Source organism: Pyricularia oryzae, chromosome 3, assembly GCF_000002495.2.
Source record: "Pyricularia oryzae 70-15 chromosome 3, whole genome shotgun sequence".
Lineage (NCBI taxonomy): Eukaryota > Fungi > Ascomycota > Sordariomycetes > Magnaporthales > Pyriculariaceae > Pyricularia > Pyricularia oryzae.
This window is the reverse complement of record NC_017849.1, coordinates 827,916-850,717: the sequence shown is the minus strand read 5'-3', so window position 1 is coordinate 850,717 and position 22,802 is coordinate 827,916. Positions and strand designations below refer to the sequence as shown.

Sequence of the window (22,802 nt, the reverse complement as noted above, 5' to 3'; positions counted from 1 at the left end):
AGACAAAAAGTCACGCCCACAAAAAAGCAATCTCGCAAACACAGCTCACCGCAGCTGCCGGTCTCCCAAGAGACGTGAAGTGTGATTTTCAAGGTGTGCCAATTTCAGCTCAGCACCTCTTTTTCTTGTCCATCATCTTTTGATGCAGCCAAGGTCAAGTTTACCTTTTTATCCTACAAACGCAAACCGCACCCAAGACTTTTTTTCGCTCGAGTCCCTGCATCAACTAGTCTTTGTGCCATTTACTGCTGAAAGCCCCCTGCTTGCCGGATTTCCGGTGTGCGGTCAGGCCTGGAGGTTAGTTGGATGCTCCCATCAACGCACGTCAGCCGCAGCATTGATTGCCATGATCCACGGGTTGCCGAGAGATATCTCGCAGATCTTGGCCTCTCCGTTGTTCATGCGGGGTGGGAATTTGTGATGTCGTGCGCGAAATTGGCTGCAAAAAAAAGTGTCTGGGTATCAAAGATGAAAAAAAAAAGAAAAAAGAAAAACCGTGACCAAAAAGGCCCGTGAGACTAAAAAGCTTCCCGCGCCAATCCCAACTACACGGGCTGCAAAAAGCCAAGCAAATATAAAAGTCTCCCAGCCACAAAACTTCAGGAGACCCTCCTGATTGTGGATATGGATGCCGCTCTGGTCTTATGGGAGACACTGGCCTTGATTGCTTCAAATCTCTTGTCAAAGCCACGAGGCACCAGAGAAGGAGAGAGCCTCTCTATTTGCCCGACGGAGACATAGTGTACTCTCCTCCTTTTTTTTTGCAGGTTTCGGGTTGGGATTGTTTTTCTTTCTGAACCAAACGGTTTCTAATTCTGACCCTGAGCTGAAGTCCCTCTGCCCATATACACTGTTAATGTCTGCATCCTGTTTTGGGGACCCTGAGCTATAACCAACAAATAACGCATCAAGGAGAACCTCATCGATCGAATTTTGGAGCCCACCTTTACTGTCAGTTCATACCGTAGGTATAAAATAATAACTTTATGCAGTTATTGCTCAGCTCTTCTAGGCGTGAGAAACAAAAAAGGACCGTGGAGAAAAAAAATGTGGCGAAGGGGGATCGCAGAAAAGAGTGAAAATCACGATTTCGCGGTAGGGGGTGTAGTTTCTTTCTTGTCAAGTTTTGCGCCATGTCTTCCACCCCTTTCTATCCCACTTATAAAAGGTTCACAGACCTCTCCGGGCTTTTTTCCTTTCACGTCTTCTTCATCCCTTCATCTCACGGATCGGCTTTTCCCACCTAGCTATAGGTGTCCGGCCTCGACACTCTTTTTTTGTTTGTTTTGTCGACTCACCTAGTCACTCGTTATCCTAGGTCGTCTTTCGCTTTTTTTTTATTTTTCCTTTTTGGGTTTGTCTCTGTAGATATAATCTGTTACTTTTCCATCACTCACACTCTCGCTATCAAAAAACATTCACAATGTATTTCCCAGGAAAAGTTGTACAGTTCCTCCAGTTCTGCGGCATCATTGCCGTGGAGGTGGTCCCCATCGCGGAGGACTGGCCGGGTTATGTATACAATATCTCGGCCATCGAGAAGGCGGCCAAGAACTTTGTCATCGAGGATAACCCCCTCGATGCCATCGTCACCCGCGGGAACTGGGTGAGCCCCGAGTATAAAAACCTCTACTCGGTTGCCCTGCCGATCCCACCTGTTCTGGAGCCTAAGCGGTAGGGATTCCCCCGCCATAGTCCCTACTCTCCTGGGAGGTAACAGCCCCAAGGGTAGAAATAAAGCTCTAACAGCCCTTCGCAGAACCCTCACCAACCCGACCACCGGCAGGCCAATGCACTATTATGAGGTCGAGATCCGACCCTTCATGCAGCAGATTTATCCCGACCTGGGTGCGACCCGGCTTGTCGGATACAATGGCATGTCTCCCGGGCCGACCGTCATTGTGCCGCGCGACACCGAGACCGTCATGCGCTTCGCCAACAATGCCGACCAGGAGAACGCTGTCCACCTCCACGGATCGTACTCGCGTGCTCCCTGGGATGGTTGGGCAGAGGATTTGACCTTCCCCGGCCAGTACAAGGACTACTACTACCCCAACACACAGACAGCTCGCACCTTGTGGTACCACGATCATGCCATGCACAAGGTGAGAAGTGAAGCCTGTTTTGTTAATGTTCTTTCGGAGGAAGGGGTTGATGGAACACCAACTGACATCGAACCGGAAACTATTAGACTGCTGAGAACGCCTACTTTGGTCAAGCGGGTTTCTATATGATCACTGACCCAGCAGAGGATGCGCTCAACCTCCCAAGCGGGTACGGCAAGTTTGACATCCCCCTGATGCTCAACTCCAAGCAGTACAACAGCAACGGCACTCTCTACTCGCCCAGAAACGAGAGGGACAGCCTGTGGGGTGACGTGATCCACGTCAACGGGCAGCCCTGGCCATTCTTCGACGTGCAGCCCAGGAAGTACCGCCTGCGATTTTTGAACGCGGCCGTGTCGAGGAACTTTGCCTTGTACTTTACCAAGACCAACGATTTGAACGCAAGGCTCGACTTTCAGGTCATTGCCAGTGACAGTGGACTGTTTACCGAGCCGGTCACCACAAACAAGATTGTAAGTCATTGGCTGTTTCCATATCCCAAGGGAATATTGGTGGGCGGTCTGTCGAAATCGAAATGAAAACGTACCTGACGCTAACCTCCCACCTCATCTCAGTATGTCTCATCGGGAGAGCGCTACGAGGTTGTGGTTGACTTTGCTCAATATGCTGGACAGTCGATCGAAATGTAAGTCAAATGCTGCCAGCAATGCATCCCGCCAATGGCGCAAAAAGAAAGCAAGTCGCAACGCAATGCCAATGGTCACACGCTAACTATCCCGCCCCCCCTTCCGCCAGCCGCAACATCCCAGACGTCGACAACCTCGGCACGGACAGGAACTACGAGAAGACGGGACAGGTCATGAAGATCAACGTAGCCGAAGCCAGCACGCTCGCTGAGCCCGACACATCCGTCGTCCCCTCGCGCCTCCGCGCCGTCAACTTCCCCTCGGGCGGCAACGGCATCGACCACAGCTTCCGGTTCCACCGCAGCCGGTCCGAGTGGCTGATCAACGGCGTGGGATTCTCCGACGTCAACAACCGCGTGCTGGCCAACGTCCCGCGCGGCACCGTCGAGATCTGGGAGCTCGAAAACGTCTCTGGCGCCTGGACGCACCCTATCCACATGCACCTTGTCGATTTCAGGATCATCAGCCGGCAGGGCGGAGCGCGCAACGGCGTCGTGGAGCCGTACGAGTCCAAGGGCCTCAAGGACGTGGTGTGGCTGGCCAGGAACGAAAAGGTGCTGGTCGAGGCGCACTACGCGCCCTGGGACGGCGTCTACATGTTCCACTGCCACAACCTGATCCACGAGGACAACGACATGATGGCCGTCTTCAACGTCACGTCGCTGCCCGACTTTGGCTACGGCGACAGCGCCCGCTTCGTCGACCCCATGCAGCCCGAGTTCAGGGCCAAGTCCTACAGCGCCGACGAGATGAGCGCCCGCGCTGGCAGCTTCACGCCCCAGGCCATCGACAACCAGCTGCGGTCCCTGGCCGAGGCCAACCCCTACCCGGACCCCGAGGGCGTCAAGGCCGCGCTCCAGCAGTACTGGGCCACCAAGACCGCCGAGTCAACGCCCGCGCCGACGCCCATCTCGCGCGTCAGGCGGCTCCGCGTCTGAGCGACCACTTGGTGTTGGGGTGTAAGGGGGCTGTTGATGTCATCATTTTTTTTATCGGTTGGGATTTTTTGTTTCTGTTTTTTTTCTATGCAGGCAGAGTTTCTCACGGATACGTTTACGGTTCTGCTGCATTGCTTGGGAGAACTCCGTTGCCTTTCTGTTGTATTCTGGGCGCAAGTTCCTCCCGTCATCACTCTGGAAAAATTTCGTCGCACATAATTCAATATGGTTGATTAATAATAAACGATCTCTTGCCCAAATTTGGTGCTTTTGGTATTTGGAAAAATTGTTGCTTGCTTGTCTGTCAGACTGGTAATTGGCAAAAAAAGAAATTGCAAAAAGAAGAAAAAAGGAAGTTGTTACAAGACTAAGTCGCAACTGCCAGAAACATCAAAAAGAAGCTCCGAACGTGGTTCGAACACGTGACCTAGAGATAGTTGCGATTGCACTGCAATCTCTCGCTCTACCACTGAGCTATCGAAGCCGCTTGATGACTCGGTGATAAGCTTTTAGCATTATGAGGCTATTGCACATCCCCACTTTTTTACCCCCCTCCACCCAACCTAGATATAGGTGTTTTGACGTATACTATTGCTTGACCCAAACGTTGACGATGCAGTCTCCTAGAACAAAATCTTATTTTAGTTATCTTGACATCCCGTAAACTGAAGATATACGCCAAGGAGTCTGCAACATCCACACATTCTTCTTTACACGTCCGACGGCTGAACTCAGCGCTCCGATCAATACTGCGCTAATGCGCGCCTACAAACGTCCAACGAGATTTCCCCCCCAGCGAGTCTAACCCAGACCGGACGCAGTGTCGGCGATCAGCTCTTGGCAGCGGGTCTAGGCAAGCTTTCCACCAGGTTGCCTGCTGTATCTACCTTTACAATTGCCCAGGACGAACCATGCACCGGGCTAGATAGATCTAGCACTACTGCAACTACTTCAAGTAGTGCAATCAAGAACTTTGTACCTGGCAGACGGCGAGGGCCCCGTACGGAGTACGGTCATTAGTTGCTCACCTGCTTTGCCGCGTACAGGAATGATTGGTAACCACCAAGCCACTTTGATATCGATCAACAAACATACTTCGTAGCTCAGGCACCAAAAGCTTGCACCTATGCCGACAGCAAACTAGTCTAGTTCTTTGTCTGTGCCGGCATCCTCCCTCCCTCCTTCAAAGATCGACAACTCTTGCAAATTAAATCCCATCTTGGGTTGGGTCGTATTTCAAACGCCGCAATGGGTCCCTAATATTGATCAGGGTACGTACCGCGCGCAGCCGCCTGGCAAGGCTAATTCTGTGTGCTTAGCTTACGGAATACTGGAGAGCGGCTGAAATGTCAAGCATGCTAGCGTCAAAATTTTGCTGTAAACGCTGGGTTCCGTTTGCGATTCTGCGACGATGGTAGGATTCATCCGATCAATCTAGAAGCTAACCGTTGGACGGAAGCACGGTCATAACGGCGCAGTGGTAGCTACGGGTGGGCTCATTTGCCCCGGGGATACTGGTATAAATGCAAGACGGGAAAACGTTGGTTTGTTTGTGTTTTTAGGAGGGGTCAATTGGACACGAGATCAAATTGACAGTGTCTGCCACCAACAACAACAACACACACGGGAAGAAAAAAAAAAAAAATCGAGCTAAAGTCCACTCACTCACGACTAGCGGCCCGCCCCCACGCACCCGCGGGCACCGGAATTAGAGTCCGGAATTAGGTCGACTTCCTCTTCATTGTCGCTCGAGCTCTTCCTTGCGCAGCCTCGCACTTGTCATCGCCAACTCAATTCGAGTTTTTGGCGAAATCTTTGGGCCATTGCTCCACCAAACAAACTTGGCTCTGGGCCACCTAGGCCCTGCCTTGTGTTATCCATTGTACTGGGTCTAGGCGTGCATTCCTTCAATCCCAAAAGGCCAGCCACAAAACCAACGGGTCGTTCCCACAACCTGGGGAAATTCGGCAGATAGATGCTTCGCCCACATTACTAGACTGGTTCAACACCATGTAATGAGTGACGGGGGAGCAGTTCTGTACTGCCCAAAGCGCATTGTGCATCTTCGACCGTTTACCAGAACTGGATGGAGACTTTGCACAATGAGTCGGCCGCAACCGCCGGCCAAGGCGCAGCTGCTCTTGGGATGGCGCCCTCGAGCAGCAGCTCAGTATCAACGCTGCAATCTGGAGAGTCTTCCACTCAGGCTCAAATGATGCCTGCGCGTCATGATTTTCCCAAGAGGACAAGGACCGAGTCTCTCGGTCTCAGGTATCGCGATGAACAGACCGGCGAGATGGTCCACCGTTCGCTCAAAAAGAAGGACTGGGAAACGCACAAGGATATCATCATAAATGAGTACATAGTCCGGAATCAAACCCTCAATACTGTCATCCAAACACTCAAGACCAAGCATGGGTTCAGCGCAACGTAAGTCACACAACCCGACCAAACTGCCTGTTTCATCTTTTCCGAGTTGGCATTTTGCTTGTACTGCACGAGTGCAAACGCCGAGCGGACGATCCAAGGCCTATCCGATTTTTATATCTGACGCCACCGCGCCGACGTCTCTAGGCCCAAGATGTACAAAACCCGCCTGTCTCAGTGGGGCATGCACAAGAACACATCCAAGAAACCGAGGACGCCTGCGGAAACAAAGAGACCAATAGAGCGCCTTGACCTTTCACCATTGGAGGAGAAGCAACCAAACTCACCCCCGCAGTCTGCTTCCAAGTCTGTCTACGGGCCGATCGTACCTTATTTTCAGGAGACCATGAGGTCGGGAGATGTTGAGGCTTTCACAGCACAGCCCAAGAACGGATCGCCTCCCAGGCAAACTAATCCTTTCAGGCCGGGGATTTCTAGCCCATCCAACATATCTGCAGGGAAGAAAGGGGCTGTGCTCCAGGGGACAACCCCGACGACAACGAATTCCGTACTGCCGCTGCACATATCGACCACTAGTGACGGTGAAACTGGACTCGCGATATACTCGCCAGCCGCCGAGACTCAGTATTGGTATTCACAGGCGCAGTCAGAGACTATCACTTCACCTGGCGAGCACCATCACACATGGCCAGTTGCCACCGAGAGGACTGTCTCCAGTAGCACCGATTACCCTGCCACACAATTTTACCACAACACAGCACCATTCAGTGTAGAAAATGCCCAAGCAGCCAATAAGCAGTACTTGACATCGCAAATGGTGACATACGATAGATACGTCCGGGCTTACTCGCCATCACCAAGCACACTCCACGTCTCGCAGCAAGGTTATCAGCTGACGCGCGATATCATCTACAACTGCGTCGAGAACACATGCAGCGGTCAGAGTCGCATCACCATACTTGGTGACGGCTGGGATAACTTGAACACTTTTCTTACGTCGGCGCGCAAGATCCCCCGCCTGATGAGTGCTGGCGAGTTGAAGATGGCGGGCGAGATTATGCGGCAGACTTCGGCGCAGATAGAGCCGCTGATGCGAGGCAAGTATGACGGAGGAGGCCAATGGGGCCCCGGACCGGGCCCGGTGGCCATGACGGGCATGCTGAGGATATTTCGGCTGTTTTACAAGGATCTGCCCGACTTCTTCAAGGTGGTCATGGAGCAAGCCTACCGGCTGGCTGTGCTCTGGGTACCGTCGGAGCATCACCCGACGCGCAGGATCCTGGCTCACATGATCGAGATCAGCGGGAAGCCCGAAGCCGACAGGTTGGCCATTGCGGAAATCGTATCCGAAAGCTACAGCTGGCTGGCGACCAAGATGTTGGAGCTCGTACCGTCGCGCGAGACTTCTTACCTGACGTGGCTGCTCCTCTTGATGTACCCTGAGGGCTCGGACGATTTCATGGCTTACCAGCACGGCCAAGGCCTGCAGAAGATGATTGCCATGTGGAGCAACCGGTTCGGCGACAGCCACCCCCGCACGCGCGACGCCGTCTCGATCTACGAGATCTTCCTCTTTCGAGAGTGCAAGGCCATGAACCTCAAGCGCGTGGGCCCGGAGCAGCTCGCCGCAAACATGGTGAGGCTGCTGGGCTTCCACATGCCCGGTCCGGACGGAGGGGGCTGCGACGAAAGGGCGGCGCCGGTGGGCAGCAGTCGGCTGGACTTTGGCGACTCGGACGACGCAGACGAAGAACTGCACCGGGCCTCGTCGGTGGCGGAGCAGACCATACTGGACGCCGTTCACGAGTGCGTCAAGCTGAGGGATTTTCGGTCGGCGCTGGGATACTACGAGCTCCTGGAGCAGTGGCACGCCTTTCGCCGCGACGCGGTGCGGGAGGCTCAGATGGTGACGTGCAGGAGGCAGCTGGAGATGGCCTGCGGCTGGAATGCTCAGGGGTGTGACCATGTACCACTATCCGTAGGTGCGGGCTCGTAGATTGCCCCAAGGCCGTATCAGCATTTTGGGCTTTAATGTTTAGACTTTTTTTTTTTTTTTTACTTTTTTTCACTCAGGGATTTTCCACATGTAAGCGTGGGGTTCGGGGGGTGATCTTTTGCAGGGCCAGACTAAACGCCTAGCCTCGACGATTATATATTGGGCTTCGGAATGTCCGTGTAAATGGCATTCAGGCGATGCCCAGAAAGGTGGTTGATGGTCGAGAAATACTCTATTCATAACCCACTCTGCAAACATGCATCACCTACCTACCTTTTATCGACAGGGATCCATCTTTGCTACATTCTGCACCATGCCCGAATCAGTGGTTGCATGAGGCTTGGATGGATACTTGGCAACGATACCAGGACTTGAAAGATCAAACTCTTGAGATGCACACTAGTAGGTGGAAGAGAAGTACTACTATTACTAAACTTGGGAAAGGTTGGACGAAACCGAGGCAGAGAAACACAAGTGGAGAATTTCCGAGAGCGGCTAAAGTCTGCCAACTTTTAGGTTGGATACTTTAAGGTATGTATATGACTCTGAAGCCCGTGCTAAAAAGAAAGGCAAACAAGCTTCTTTAGTCAAACCATAGACGCCCTCTTACCCTTGCTCAAACCACCACCACAAAACAATCCTACACCAACAATGGCAACAGACACCAAGGAGCTGGCCAAATCTTACACGGCCAACAATGCCACGCAGCAAAACGCGGGCCTGTTCCTCATCGACCGCCTCGCAATCAGGCCGGGCATGCACATCCTGGACGTCGGATGCGGGCCGGGCAACATAACCGCGCACCTGGCCAAGCTGGTCGGGCCGACCGGGCGGGTGGCCGGCATCGACCCGAGCAAGGAACGCATCGCGCTGGGCCAAGAGCTGGCGGCCAGCACGGCGCCCAACGCCTCCTTCGCCGTCGGGCGCGCCGAGGACCTCTCGCGGTTCCAGGACGCCAGCTTCGACGTCGTCTACGTCAACTCCACCTTCCACTGGATCGCGGACCAGGCGGCCGCGATGCGCGAGTTCAGCCGCGTCCTCAAGCCCCGCGGCCGGCTGGGGATCTCGGGCGGGTCCGGGGACACGGGCTCGGCGCATAGGCGGATCAAGGCCGAGGTTCTGGCGCGGGAGCCGTTTTGTCGGTATCCCGATGCGGAGGACGAGCCGAGATTCCTGCGGCGCGACGAGATGGAGAGGCTGCTTGGCGGTGCGGGCTTTGACGAGTATGACATGGTCGGGAATACCATCGTCAAGATGGTCAAGGACGGAAACGAGATTATGACGTGGTTGGATGCGAGTTCTTCGGGGAGGTTGTTTGGTGGGATCCCGGAGGAGCTGAAGCCGCAAGCTAGAGAGGCCATGAGGGTGGAATGGGATAAACTGAAAACGGACGATGGGATTAAATTGGAGTTGGATCTGCTTGTCACGGTTGCTACCAAAAGTTGACCAGGATGAATATTAGGACAATTTGCAATTTCTATCGTACAAGCTGCTGGACACTAACACACCATTTAGAACTGGGGAGCAAATTGTTGTGCTACTCTGAAAAACACAACAAAGGGGGTAACGGTGGTATCTGATCAAGGAGGCGGTATATCGCGACCCCAGTTTCAGCCAGTCCGGGACGTGTGTATTCTGACGCATGTTATCTGTACTCGTCTATACAAAAGTAGGCACTAGGTATTTTGCATCCAGTAAACTTTATAGCTTAAAACCTAGTTTTGTTTTGATACATCTTGTCCGAAGTGCGATTCTGAAAGACCCGGAGCTGTTCAGAATGGGGCTAGTCAAGTCTTGTCATGAATCGCTTGGTCATGAAGACGACGGAATCGAGAGCCGAATTCGCGAGCTGCCTTGCGTCATGGATACACCGAGGACTTTGGTACTGAGAAACTGTCTTGTGTTTGATGAAGGAGGGACAGATGCAGTCTGTATCAGACAAGATATCTTGGTAGGATGGTAACAGGTGCACAAAACAAATGACGATCAAAGGTGTATTGTCAAAGGACTACCGATTTTGAGTCTAGAGGAATTCCAAAAGGCTTGTTTATAGTAGGGTCTATAGTTGGATCTATGCACTGAAGTAGCACAAAAACATGAACGAAAAAAAAGAAGAAAAAGAAATCAAGTAACGCGACGGCCTGAGCCTTGCCTCATGATATGCCACAGCAGCGGCATAAAAAGCGCATTCAGCCCACCAAAGACGGTCAGGGTCCAACCGACGCCGACGGCCTGGACCAGGGGCACGGTGGCGCTGGTGACGGCGGTGCCGAGGAGGCACCTGAGCAGGTTGTTGGAGGCGGTGACGGTGCCGGCCCTGGTGGGGTTGAGGTCGAGCAGCAGGGCGGCGATGCAGTTGAGGCTGGCGACGGCGCAGAAGCCGACGAGGAAGAGCACGACGAGCGGGCCGGCCACGTGCACGCGGCGCTGCAGCATCCAGCCAAAGGCCACGCTGAACCCCGTGCTGAGCACCACCGTCGGCACCGCCACCTCGAGCCGCGCCCGCGCCGTCGGGAACGACCCGTGCCTCCCCAGATCCATGCGCCGCGTCTTGTCCACCGCGATGCCCAGCCGCGCCGCGTGCCGCTGGAAGTTCGAGTCCATGACGCGGCCCACGGCCAGCGCGCCGGCCAGCGCGCCCACGCCAAACGGCAGGTAGCACAGCGAGATCTGCAGCTCGTCGTAGCCGTAGATGCGCGTAAAGGTCGAGGGGATCAGCGCCAGCGTCGAGTAAAAGGGGCTCGCGACGATGGCGCTGTAGAGCAGCGGCCAGCAGCACTCGCGGTCAAACAGGAGCATGACGGGCCGCAGCGGGTTGGGGAATCCGACCTTGATCCGCGGCGGCTCCGTCTGCGGCCCGCCCCTGCCTCGCAGCTCGCGGCGCGAGTTGGTGTAGCACCTGCTCCACTTTGGCGGCGGGATCGACCCGTTGCCGACGACGTTGCGGCACGTCTCGGGGAAAAACGCCGCCATCGGCAGGAGCAAAACGCCCGCGACAGCGGCCAGGAACCAAAAGACCGAGTGCCAGCCCGCAAACTGCGCCAGCAAGCCACCGACGATGGGGCCTAGGGTCGTGGCCAATATGGGCGCTGCGGCGGCAAACGAGACGTAGCTCCCGCGCTCGGCGGGCGTGGCGATGTCGGCGGCGACGGCATTGGAGAGCGCCTGGACCCCGGAGCTGCCGGCGCTCTGCACGCAGCGGAGGACCAGCAGGGCCGTGTACGAGTTTTGCACCCCGAGGCCCACGTTTGCGGCCAGAAAGACGACTATGCACACCAGATAGACCGGGCGCCTCCCGGCCGTATCTGCCAGCTGCGCGGTAAAGATTGGCGCGATGCCCTGCAGCAGGATAAAGGTCGAGATGGACATGTTGACGAGCGACGCCGAGACGCCGAGGTCGTGTGCGATGGGCTCGAGGGCCGGAAAGTATATGTTGCTCGCGAGGGGTGAGAGCATCGCTGCAAAGGACGCCCCGAGCAGGATGGCGCGCTTGCCGCGGCTAGACCAGATCGACCATGGTTCGTCGTCGGTCGCTGTTGCTTCGTTTGTGGGTGATTCCAATTTTGGCTGGTCTGGCAGACTGCCTGGCTCCGTCTTTTGTGCCGTGGCAGCTGGATCTGCCGACATTATTAATTTTTTGTTTTGTTTGTCAATACCTAACACTTTGACCAAGCTACGTAAAAGCTTTTGTTGTCTTTCTACAAGTTCACATCGTTTCCCCATTCTTTATCATAGAAATCCACTTCCCATCCCAGCTGACCCCCCAAAGCTATGAACACTAGATGCTTCTTGCTGTAAAAAGTCTCAAGCCTGTTTCGAGTTTTTAGTCACCCATTTATTGGCCACCCTGAATTTCGAAGCAAGTCACTCGCCAACTGTACATCCGAGGATAATTTGCCACGGGCATGGACACAGGGCGTGGACACGACTAACCTCCAAGTATCAGCACGAATCACTTTGAGATGACAGTATATTGTATTTTTTGCATGGTTATCCTTGCTGGAAAGCAACAGCTACTATTCATGTAAGTCTTGGTGGGACAGTCGCCTTTTTCAGGAGAAAGATTTTTTACAGGGCTCTATGAGGTCTATATTCACGAGGCAACCATCTATCGATCTGACATCAAACCCTCAGCGTCTCTACAAGCAGGCGAAGCATGCCGTTTTCCACCCCAAAGTGCTTCTCTAGCGCCCCGATGCTCTCCAAAACCTGTCCATGCCACTTCTGGAGCAGCTTGTACGTGAAATTGTTGGTGCCCGTCTCCTCCATCATCGACAAGATGTACGTCTTGGCTACGTCTACGGCGCCCTCCGACACGCCACCTCGCCTCATGGTGTTGAAAACCCCCTCGACCTTGTCTCGCGTCTCGGGGTATACTTCAAACATGTGGACCAGCATATACGACAGCTTCTGCTCGTTGAGATCGCTGGCGAACCCCTTTTGTCGTTCATACTCGGTCGACAGGGTGTTCATGTAGTCGTCGCGAACCTGAAAGAAGCGGCCAAAGAGCCTTGTAAACTCCCACAACAAATGTTTGCCGTCCTTGAGAACACCCTGCTTGGCGGCTGCTGCTGCCGTTTGCATCAGCTCCAGCAGCATCTGCAGCATGGCGCCCGTCTTTTGGTCAATCATGTTTAGGTATTTCTCCTCGGTAGGACAGCGACGGTGGAACGTCCAGTGCAGGTCCCAGCTCTGGCCTATAAACAGCTGGTTGAGGTGGTGTAGAAACACGTCCATCATCTGGGGCCTTCCCTCGCGGGAGGCCATGGCGTGCATGTTTGCGACGGCCTGCACGTGGAGATGGGTGGCGCTGTTGATGGCCTGGCCGACGCCGTAGACGATGTGCGCGGCCGGCAGGCCCCGCCTGAGGTCGGAGCCGTCCTCGATGTCGTCCAGTATCAGCGAGGAGTGGTGCAGGCAGTCGATGGTTTCCTTGATGGCGGCAAGGGAGGGCTGGGGAACCTCCAACCACAGGTTGAAACAATCCATCAGCTGCGACCGCATGTTCTTGGACGGCATTTGTCGAATGTATCTCGCCGGCTCAAACACAGGGGCTGCCTGCATGCCCGGCAACGACCCCTCGCTCGTCGCAGAGGTTGGTGTGGATTTGACGCTGGACAGGGGGCTGTGCGGCATCATTTCGGCGGTGTGGGAGGACGACGACCCTGCAGCCGACGACGACGACTCGGGCGAGGAAGCACCAGAGCGGGTCCTGTCATTGTCTGCGGCGAGATTCATGGCCAAAGCTTTGCCCATGCCGGCAAGCTCATGGATCTCGGGACCATCCTGGACCGGACGCACTGCGACGTGTCGCCAGTCATGGTGGCGGTAGCAGCGACTGCTCCAGTAGTCGTTTCCCGCGAGGGCCGTCTCCAGGCTCTCCAGCAGCCTGACCAGGTCCGGTCGGAGTTTTGGGCACTGGTCATACAGGCGTTCTTTGGCAGCCGTCCACGCCCGTTCCTCTGCGTGAATCAGCTGCCGCACCCTGTCCATGGCATCTGCCTCGCTGCACTGCTCCTTCCTCATCAGGAACCACACGACGTTGAACACTTTGCCGCTCTCTTGGTGCTCCGCCTGGTCGCGCTCCCGCGGCCAGCTCCAATAGTCATTAGTCAGGAGCATGCAGCGCTCAACGTGAGTAATAGGTTCGGCCATGGCGGCGTACTCATCGTCGGAAACACTGATGCCCAGGGAGAATTCCAGCATTGCGTAATATGCCCTAGGTGAATTTTTTTTCTGTTAGCTTGCAAACCTTGTTTCAAGTTTATTCTCTGTCTCTGATCAAGAAAGCCCGGCCCTACCCCATGCCCCCATTATTCGCTCTGGCCAGAAAGTAGTCGTCAATGCCGTCTATCTCGTCCGTGTTGTAAGTTTCCATGATGCGCAGCCATTTTTTCCTATATGCCTCGAGCATGCGCATTGCTCCTTGTCTATCAATCTTGATGCATTCCAAGACTGCCTTGGAAACGAGCTGTTTTGTCCGCAATGATCGCGAATCTTTACTCAGCATCCGTTTGTCCTCCACGTCCATGGCTCCTGCGAGGTCTAAATGCTCCTCATGGGCCGACGCCATGGTCATTTCCTCGCAAGCATCTTTTTTTTTTTTTTTGTAGGGAACCAAGTTAGATTTTGAACCGGTTGGGAAAAGAAACATTCTTCATCATTGTTTCAGCATGAATCCATACCGTCATGGAAGCAGCCAACATCCAAAAGATAAGTGAGCAGTCCTAGTCTTTCCGGGTCGCTTTTGCATGCCATCAGAATTTGTCAGCTTTAGACACAAACAGCAACCAAAAAAAAGAACAAAAAAAAGTGTCATGCCGGATTCTTACCTCTCAGGCCAAATGAAGCTCGCCCAGTTCCCCACAACACACGGGGAGCCGTTCGACCTTGTTTCTTGGCCATCCTTCATCGTATGGCGCCAGTCATTGACCAAACACAAGGCTCCTGCGTCGGCAAGATGGTTGTGTCGGTGGATCCTCACGGGGAGCGTCGTCAGCGCTCCAGACCTTGTCACCTCCTCGCGGTCAACCGGGATGGAGTACGGATAGATGTCACGCCTGTCCATCATGGTGAACAATGTCTCAGATTTGGCTGCAAAAGATCTGTGTAGATGATGGTATGAGTATGAGAAAGAGTGTTCCTGCCATGGAAAAGCTCTCGAGGCACTCACAGGAGTCATCATCATATACTCCGGAAGAGGTTGTCCGCGGACAGGGTGAAGTCTGAATGAATCGTGGTTTTTTGTTACCATTTTGCATGGGTTTGTTCTTTTTTCCGAGGCAATATTTTGCAAACTGTACTTGGTAAAGGATGTTCCCCTCGGGCTGTTCCAGCTTGAGTTTACTGAAGCTTAATACGTATTAAACAGTTTTTTTGTTGTTTTAGATTAGTCTCAACACATTGGACGACGCTGTTTAACCAAATTTATTGGTGCATATAGCAATTATATCAGGTTTTGATCCACGATTCTGACTTTCAACCAGTAACAATACACGATTCAATAGTTAATATCCTTTATCTCTACCACCACTATCAATACCAATTTCAGAAACAGGGGTTACATTCAAGAACGACTTCAGATGCGATGGACCCCAAGTCGATTATCACCATTTACATGAATCATACATGTTCGTTTTCGTCATTTCTTTCCATTTCGAATCGGAATATGCCTTTGATCGTAGATCATACTAGGCCTAGTGTGGAATAGTACACTGCGCGAATGCGGTTCTTCTGACTTGATAAACTTTTCTTTAACCATAGATGGTTACGTTCTCCGCGTAGTCATGTAGACTTGACTGTGACAGGGTTCCATTTATTTGAAGGAGAACTGACTATTGCCAGAGAGGCTCTGGTGATAATGGTTTGGTTGGGATAAGAGAGATGCCACTTTTCTTGTTGGTGGTTATAGAAGCTGCAGTGCTCAACTGAGCATCACACGGCAATGTTCTTGCTCTTCTTGCTCATCGGCAACTTGTACCAAAAAAAACATTAATATTTTATCAAGTGCAAGTTGATCACAAAACAAGATTCAGTCTACTGATTAAAGTTGACCACTCTCCCCAGGCACCATGATTTCATTGGTTTACATTACAATAGGGGTAAGCTAAGCTGTTCAAACTTTGGCCCTGTTTGACTTTGAGCTAGAAAGAACCATCTGGTCAAGCAAACAAACTCATCTGTTCTACAAAAAAACAAAAAAACAAAAAAACTAACAGACGGTCTAGTTCGTCCTGTATCGGATCGCCCGCATAGTTTATAACCTGTACTTGCACCCGCTCGCCAAGGTCCCGGGCCCCAAGCTCTACGCCGCATCGTGGTTCCCGCGCCTCTGGCGGCAGCACCACAAAGGCTGCCACCACACCGACCTCGTTCAGCTCCACGAGAAGTATGGCCCGATTGTGCGCGTGGGACCGGACGAGGTGTCAAACTCGTCGGCGGCGGCCTGGGATGCCATCGGCGGCGGCTCGCAGCAGTTTATGCGCGACCCCCACTTCTTCATCGTCTCGCAGCTGCAGACCACGGGGAGCAAGAGCTTCATCTCGCTCGAGAAGAGCGAGCACCACTCGATCCGCAAGCTCATGATGCCGGCCTTTTCCAACAAGACCTACCTGCTGCACGAGTCGCTCGTCAACTCGTGGCTGGGCAAGCTGACGAGCCACATCGCCGCCAAGAACGGCGCAGAGCTCAACATTGAGCGCATGTTTGTCTGGTTCACTTTTGACGTTATGGGTGCGCTCAGCTTCGGCGAGAATTTTGGCTGCCTCGACCAGGAAAAGGACCATCAGTACCTGCGGGCCGCCGAGCTGGGCGCCCCCTGCCTCTCCATCATGCAGATCCTCCTGCGTTTCCCGGCGACGCAGGGCCTGTACGACGTCGCGCGCAAGCTGCCGTGGATGCGCCTGTGGAACTCGCTGCGCGAGATGTCTGACGACTCGGCCTCGCGCTGGCTCGAGACGGTCCACGACGAGAAGCGCACCGACATCATGGCCACCGTCTACCGCGGCATGCAAAACACAAAGGACCCCATCAGCCGCCACGAGGCCCTCGACGTCGCCTCCATCTTGGTCCTGTCGGGCGCCGAGGCCACCCCGATCCTCATGACCGCCATGCTGTGGAACCTCCTCAGCAACCCGCGCTGCTACGAGCGTCTGTGTCGTGACGTCCGCGAGTCGGGCATCATCAACGGTCCCGCCGACTTTACGGCCGCCAATGTGGAAAAGATCCCCTACATGGAGGCCGTCATGCTCGAGGCCCTCCGGCTGGACACGCCCTTTGCCACAACTATACCGCGCATTGTGCCAGAGGGAGGCGCGTGGGTAGATGGCTACTGGCTGCCTGGAGGTGTAAGTATTTTATTTTATTTATTTTCTCATCTTGCCACCAATCGACTGACTGGCTTCTCCAAAAGACCTCGTGTGGTATACCTCACTATACCGCCGGCCACTGGGCACAAAACTTTAGCGACCCAGACACCTTCGTCCCCGAGCGGTGGATGGCCAGCGAGCGACCAGCCAAGTACGAGTCGGATAAAAGAGGTGTATTCCGTCCCTTCTCCAAAGGCAGCCTCGACTGCATTGGCCAGCGGTAAGTAAACGCCATGCCCCCTTGCTTCTTTCCCTTCTGCCTTGCTGACCTGTCCATTTCTCGCCCCTTCAACAGCTTCGTTCGTCACGAGGTCGGCATGGCCTTTGTCGCTCTGCTCTGGAACTTTGACTTTGAACTTTCAGACAGGTCGCTCGACTGGAAAACGGCCAACGGAGCTGAGCATATCCGCATCATTCGGAAGAAGAGGCCACTCTGGGTGAAGGCCATCCCACGGAATGTTCCAAGTGCAGTTTAAAAAAAAAAAGGGGGGGGGGGGTTGATCATGAAAAAAGTTTAGAGATGCAAACCAGCTGTAGACTTTAGACAAGCTATAGAGTTATAGACCCAGATTAATGTTTTGGATGATTCCAGACTATTTTATTTGATCAACTTGATCAACTCCCCTTGGAATACAGTACGGGATGAACAAAACTGGGGCTGGTAAGGCTGATCACACAATTCTTACTCTCGGATGAAGATGGCAACAGCCGAGATCTCAGTTGTGATGGAGCGTTGGAATTCTGCATCTGGCAGGGTAGTGACGCAGTAGCTCCAGACGACAGATAGCCGTAGAAATGTGGGTCGTGTGGGTTTAGTTGAAGGAAAACGTTAATTAATGTAATAATTCAATGAGACGGCAAGCGGAGATTTGGCGGGTGGGAAAGGGGAGCAGAGGCGTCCGTTTTCTGGACGCCGCGGATTCCAAAAATCATTAGTTTTTCTCCTCGTGTCTATATAGCGAGGGCCCAACTACGGGTAGTTACTCAGGTGGGTGAACTCGGTGTTGTATGTTTTTGTATTTTTGTTGCGGTCTATCCATGTCGGGCGATAGAAGTCGGTATTACTTTTGCATATGTTAATTGCACTCGCATTTGTTTCCTCATGAACCTGTTGGCGATAAGTCAGATGAACGTTGGAGCGGAGGGGTTTCCCGATATGTTGCTTTTGCCTAGGTTCTTGTTCACCAAATTGTGGCGTATTTTTGTCGATCTATTTCTTGCCACTGGGTACGGCCATGTCGCAAGTGATACCATTGAGGCTCAAGAGATCCGTCCAGGGAAGGCTGAAACAAACCGCTATGATCCCATGAAAGGTACCAGAGCACGGTCAAAAAGTCTCAGCATACCCATCCAAAGCAGCCCCAGCCCTCTATTTACTCTCCACCCTCTCGACCAGCTCACCCACCCCCAACGCCCTCCCGACCTTGACCTTCCTCATCTTGTCCTTGTCCTCGCCAGCCTTGCCCTTCTTGGCCGTCTTGGGGTCCTTGCCAACGTCGCCGACGGCCTCACCCTCGTCCTGAGCCTCGCCGTCGCCCTCCTCCTCCGTCTCCTCGCGCAGCTGGTCCCGGATGAAGTCGAGGTCCAGCTTCATGCAGTAGGCGTCCTCGCCGTCGGCGTAGTACTTGTTCTCCGTCTTCTCGTTCTTGAAGCCCAGGGTGTCGCGATACAGGTGGATCGCGGCCTGGTTGGAGACACGCACGTGCAGGGAGACGTAGCGCGCGCCAAAGGTCTCGACCATTGCCTGTTCTGTTGTTTCCCCCCAGTCAAACCCACGTCAGTTTCAATGGTGCATAAACATGGAACCCTGCATCAACTCACGGCTTTGCCTCATCAGCTTCTCGGCGATACCCAACCTCCTATGCGTGCGCATCACGCTCAGGCTGGTGATGTGGCCGTGGGGGATGCCGTCCGAGGGGTCCTCCTCCATCTTTGCGAGGACGTAGCCTACGATCTTGGGGTAGTCGTATGGCGTCTTCTTGGGCCGTGAGACGTCGACGGCGACGTATGATAGTTGCGGCCATGAGAGCGCGTGGTAGAGGTAGTATTTAAGAAAGTAGTTCTCCGGGAGGTTCTCGAGGTTGGCGTGCTGTATCAGCGGAATGTCGCTGGACCGGATGACGCGGATATCCATTTTGACCGAGGTGCAGCAGGCTGTCCTGACGCAGACACTTGCGGTTTGTGAGGTGATAATCGGAGGCTGTCGTCGATGACTTTGATTTTTGGTGACCGTGGCGGGGTCTTGTCTGGTTTGGTTTGCACACTATACACCAAGGTGATGAAATGTGCGAAAGGCTAAATCTAGGGCACAATCGAGTTGAAGCCGATTGTTCTTAGCTCGTGTGGTTTTCGCGAGCTGCAAATCTACGCCTGGACAATGATTGCAGACAGACAGGATTGGCGATAGCTTCGTTTCGTGGAGCTCCAAAAATGCTGTTCGAGCTCTGAACGGCACGCCTGCAAGTCTCCGACAATGGCCTTTGGGCTTGGCAAGCGTCGAAATTGAACAGGGGTCCGCCACCTTTTCACAAAGTCGGATGTCGGCCTGAAATCGGCCGAGCGCTCAAACAGCTGTGGAGCTCGGCCAGGCCCAGCTAACCCAACCGCGGGGCATTGAAGCTTGAACGGTATGCGAATGCGGGGCACTCCGGGCCTCTGAGAGCGCCCAAACTCCATCGACTAGACTACCTCATGTGCCCTCCTCCCATCGGGTGCGACCGTCTCGTCGCGTATAGGCTGGTGGATAATTGCGGAGGGCATCGTGTACATAAATGAGCTTGTATGCCGTCTGGAATGTCGAGGGCATTCTTCCTCGTTGCTAGATCTTTATAGTCTTCACCCTCCCAAATACCATACAATCGTTCATCCCGTCCCTCATCCAAGTGCTACTTCCAGTGCCCTTGGTTATCCATCAGAGAGATAGACATCTTTGTCTCACACCACTCATCACTAGGTCAACGGGGATATTCAGCAGTCATGGCAGGCATACTGAAGGGAAAGCTGGCCTTGGTGACGGGGTCGTCCCGAGGTAAAAGCCTCATTCCATGCTACCCCCTTTACGGAACACTCATAGGGGAGTCTCAAAGGTACAGCTACTAATCTACAGGCCAGGTATCGGAGCCGCCATCGCTGCCAACCTGGCTGCAAAGGGCAGTGATGTGATTCTCAACTACACATCCTCGTCGTCTCAGTCCATCACCAAGGAGCTCTCCGACAGCCTGACCAGCCAACACGGCATCAAGACCTACATCGTGCAGGCCGACCTCGGCACACCGGGTGGTCCCGCCGAGCTGATCAAGCTCACCAAGGAACAGTTCGCCTCGACAAACAGCGACCGGCCGTTCCAGATCGACATCATCGTCAACAACGCCGGCATCGCGCTCAACGACAAGCTCCCAGACCTCACCACGGAGCAGTTCGAGAAGACGTACCGCGTCAACGTGCTCGGCCCGCTGCTGCTCATGCAGGCCGCGGAGCCGTACCTGCCGACCGACCGCTCCGGGCGCGTCGTCAACCTGTCGTCGGTGTCCAGCGCCACGGGCTTCGTGGGCCAGAGCGTCTACGGCGGCACCAAGGCCGCCCTCGAGGCCATGACGCGCACCTGGGCCCGCGAGCTCTCGGAGCGCTGCACCGTCAACGCTGTCAACCCGGGTCCCGTGCTGGGGCCCATGTACGCGTCCAACACGGACGAGTTCAAGGCGCAGATCAAGGGCTGGATCGACCACACGCCCCTGATGAGGCCGAGGGAGGGCATCGACGCCCAGGAGCTGGTCGAGGATGCCAAGACCAGCGGCGGCAGGCCTGCCTACCCGAGCGAGGTTGCTGGCATCGTCGGCATGCTGTGTACGCCTGACGCCGCTTGGTGTACAGGTCAGGTCGTCTGTGCCAACGGTGGTATGATCTTGTAGATATCTTGAGCTTGGCTGCCGGCGTCAGCTTTTCCCAGGTGTCATTTGTAAAATACAGGTCATGCAAACGGGATTATGGAAAGAAGCCTGAGAACATTCGTACGTCTAGTCTTCAGAGCGAAATCGAGACTAGCTTTTCAGAATGACATTTCACGTCTATACCGAAAGCCCTGTAAGAGGACGTCCATAAAGACAGACAAGGTTGATCTCCCCCGTGTCTATGGACGAGAGGGACTGGAGGTTGGCGTCAAAGAAGGTGGTAGACTTGAGAAAGAAGATGCCGGCCATTTTTTATGCAAGCAGCCCCCAATCAACCAACGTACTGTGCTAATGGAGCTTACTGGCGATTGTCTTGTAGCTGGTAAGGTCATGTTAGTTACGGCTAAGTGTCCATACCTACTACATACATACCCTAGGGTGCTCACACCTTGAAAGTAGCGATGGTCATCCTGAGAGGATATTGTATGGTCGAGCGGGTCCCGAACCCAGTAACAGGTTCGGGCTGGTACTTTTGCCCGTCTTCCCGCTTCCCAATACCTCGGAGACAGACGGGGCTCACTGGGTTGCCACACCATGACTAGGCACCCAGGGCCTCTCAGGTCCACTTGGTTGTAACATCGTGTTTCCTTCGATTGAGTGGTGATAAATTTGGGCAAGGTCCAACGTGTGTCAAGACCAAACTGCATCCAGTACTGCAGCCAAGCTCTAGCACCATAACTACCCAATTGACAGCGAGGCATATAGTCCAGTCAATGAGTGTCAATCCAATGGGATTCAACATAGCAAAATTTACCACCAGATCCGGGACATCAATGGTAGGCATTTGGCAAGCCGGACTCGGGCATTTCCTGGTCACAGAACAAGGCCGTCTGTCTTGTCAGGCTCTGATGATTTGGTCGGCTTCCCGTTGGACCGACTATACGCTGTGATCCTTTAGAAAATGACACTCGCATAGGGAGCATGCGGCTTAGCCTGGGAAACGTCGCCCAACAACAAACAGAACCTGTAATGGTCATTGTCAGAGTGTCTATCTCTGCGGGCAAAATGGACATGCGCTTGCAGCACTTCTTGATCCTGATTCGACATCTCGCGCCGCTGCGGAATCTCAGTGGGTCAACAGGACCAGAAGAGGATATTGGTATGCTTTGTTCGGGCAGGGAGACCTGCGACAATCTAAATACTATAGCAGCGATGTTGGGCACGAAAAACACGCCCAACTCACCAGTACTGAATACTAGCCTGGTAGGTTAGATCAATTCGAGGAGTGGATCGGCTTTTGAGATGGAAAAAGTGTCCAAATATCGACAAGACTGATGATCATCGATGCGTCCTTCGGGAAGAAAATCATGTGCCAAGTCCCCGAGAGACTCATTCCCGAGTATAAAGTTTTACAATGTTTTATAATCTCGCTTAACTCGGACATGAATAGGTAGGTATCCATTGACATCCCCGGCCGCCCACGGAGTAATTACAACGTGGGTCTTTTCTCTCCATCCGTCGTCTCCTGCAACTATTTAACCATCTTTGGTTCATTCTTTTTAAGCTTAACCTGCCCGGCGGTCGCTTTGCTCAACCAACCTTGCTAGCCGCGCAGTTTCCACTTGGCATATCGGAAGATGCGTCTATCTCCCCACACTTTGATTATGCATTGACTTATACAGCCCATCGACTCCGTCACAGGGTTGATTGCGAAACCATACCAAGGGTTGTGGTATACTCTGAAGCCATGGCAAGCCAGGTTCTGACTCGCAAACTTTGAGCTCTGACAAGCTGTCAATATGTAATATTGGATGATTGATTTCAAAGCGCGGTGAATAAACAATAGTTTTGATCCAGATCTAGCATTTCTCGTCAAAGTTATCGCAAGGGCCAAAAGCAACAAACTATAATGGGTTTGCAATCGTAATAATAACCGTCGTGGCCCAGCGACAGCTCCATTGCCCAAGAGGAACT

General features: G+C 53.6%; 8 protein-coding genes and 1 non-coding gene across 9 annotated transcripts; 5 read left to right on the top strand and 4 right to left on the bottom strand.

Annotated features, from left to right (window-relative positions):
- Nucleotides 1-1,423: 1,423 nt before the first annotated feature.
- MGG_07500 (bilirubin oxidase) lies at nt 1,424-3,690 on the top strand (the record flags this gene model as incomplete). Its single annotated transcript, XM_003711364.1, has 5 exons — nt 1,424-1,674; nt 1,760-2,105; nt 2,192-2,578; nt 2,681-2,751; nt 2,862-3,690. The coding sequence occupies 5 exons, from the start codon at nt 1,424-1,426 to the stop codon at nt 3,688-3,690; spliced, it is 1,884 nt and encodes a 627-aa protein (XP_003711412.1).
- A 399-nt stretch (nt 3,691-4,089) lies between these two features.
- Nucleotides 4,090-4,174, bottom strand: MGG_20122. The gene has a single exon. It is a non-coding gene; the product is annotated as a tRNA-Cys (tRNA).
- A 912-nt stretch (nt 4,175-5,086) lies between these two features.
- Nucleotides 5,087-8,173, top strand: MGG_16649 (uncharacterized protein). Its single transcript, XM_003711363.1, has 2 exons — nt 5,087-6,120; nt 6,265-8,173. The coding sequence occupies exons 1-2, from the start codon at nt 5,777-5,779 to the stop codon at nt 8,072-8,074; spliced, it is 2,154 nt and encodes a 717-aa protein (XP_003711411.1). The 5' UTR covers nt 5,087-5,776; the 3' UTR covers nt 8,075-8,173.
- Nucleotides 8,112-9,539, top strand: MGG_16648 (uncharacterized protein). The gene has a single exon (XM_003711362.1). It carries the CDS (start codon nt 8,726-8,728, stop codon nt 9,518-9,520), a length of 795 nt encoding a protein of 264 aa, XP_003711410.1. The 5' UTR covers nt 8,112-8,725; the 3' UTR covers nt 9,521-9,539.
- A 659-nt stretch (nt 9,540-10,198) lies between these two features.
- Nucleotides 10,199-11,701, bottom strand: MGG_07498 (uncharacterized protein; the record flags this gene model as incomplete). The annotated part of the gene is made up of 1 exon (XM_003711361.1): nt 10,199-11,701. The coding sequence occupies one exon, from the start codon at nt 11,699-11,701 to the stop codon at nt 10,199-10,201; it is 1,503 nt and encodes a 500-aa protein (XP_003711409.1).
- A 430-nt stretch (nt 11,702-12,131) lies between these two features.
- On the bottom strand, nt 12,132-14,645 carry MGG_13405 (geranylgeranyl pyrophosphate synthetase; the record flags this gene model as incomplete). The annotated part of the gene is made up of 4 exons (XM_003711360.1): nt 12,132-13,793; nt 13,876-14,167; nt 14,260-14,318; nt 14,407-14,645. 4 exons carry the CDS (start codon nt 14,643-14,645, stop codon nt 12,197-12,199), a joined length of 2,187 nt encoding a protein of 728 aa, XP_003711408.1. The 3' UTR covers nt 12,132-12,196.
- Nucleotides 14,646-15,645: 1,000 nt separating this feature from the next.
- Nucleotides 15,646-17,417, top strand: MGG_07497 (averantin oxidoreductase; the record flags this gene model as incomplete). Its single annotated transcript, XM_003711359.1, has 4 exons — nt 15,646-15,675; nt 15,802-16,920; nt 16,986-17,161; nt 17,237-17,417. The coding sequence occupies 4 exons, from the start codon at nt 15,646-15,648 to the stop codon at nt 17,415-17,417; spliced, it is 1,506 nt and encodes a 501-aa protein (XP_003711407.1).
- Nucleotides 17,418-17,983: 566 nt separating this feature from the next.
- Nucleotides 17,984-19,411, bottom strand: MGG_07496 (N-terminal acetyltransferase A complex catalytic subunit ard1). The gene is made up of 2 exons (XM_003711358.1): nt 18,763-19,411; nt 17,984-18,690 (listed from the first exon to the last, which is right to left on the bottom strand). The coding sequence occupies exons 1-2, from the start codon at nt 19,073-19,075 to the stop codon at nt 18,311-18,313; spliced, it is 693 nt and encodes a 230-aa protein (XP_003711406.1). The 5' UTR covers nt 19,076-19,411; the 3' UTR covers nt 17,984-18,310.
- A 506-nt stretch (nt 19,412-19,917) lies between these two features.
- MGG_13404 (3-oxoacyl-[acyl-carrier-protein] reductase) lies at nt 19,918-22,535 on the top strand (the record flags this gene model as incomplete). The annotated part of the gene is made up of 8 exons (XM_003711357.1): nt 19,918-19,969; nt 20,053-20,845; nt 20,908-20,948; nt 21,208-21,220; nt 21,582-21,664; nt 21,787-21,987; nt 22,279-22,324; nt 22,511-22,535. The coding sequence occupies 8 exons, from the start codon at nt 19,918-19,920 to the stop codon at nt 22,533-22,535; spliced, it is 1,254 nt and encodes a 417-aa protein (XP_003711405.1).
- Nucleotides 22,536-22,802: the final 267 nt, after the last annotated feature.

What these genes read in the sequence shown, in the direction of transcription:
- MGG_16649 (XM_003711363.1), top strand. Translation starts at nt 5,777, where the DNA reads ATGGAGACTTTGCACAATGAGTCGGCCGCAACCGCCGGCCAAGGCGCA. An exon ending in AAGCATGGGTTCAGCGCAAC is followed by an intron (nt 6,121 to 6,264) that starts GTAAGTCACACA and finishes CGACGTCTCTAG; the next exon opens with GCCCAAGATGTACAAAACCC.
- MGG_16648 (XM_003711362.1), top strand. Translation starts at nt 8,726, where the DNA reads ATGGCAACAGACACCAAGGAGCTGGCCAAATCTTACACGGCCAACAAT.
- MGG_07496 (XM_003711358.1), bottom strand. Translation starts at nt 19,075, where the DNA reads ATGGATATCCGCGTCATCCGGTCCAGCGACATTCCGCTGATACAGCAC. An exon ending in GAAGCTGATGAGGCAAAGCC is followed by an intron (nt 18,691 to 18,762) that starts GTGAGTTGATGC and finishes GGGAAACAACAG; the next exon opens with AACAGGCAATGGTCGAGACC.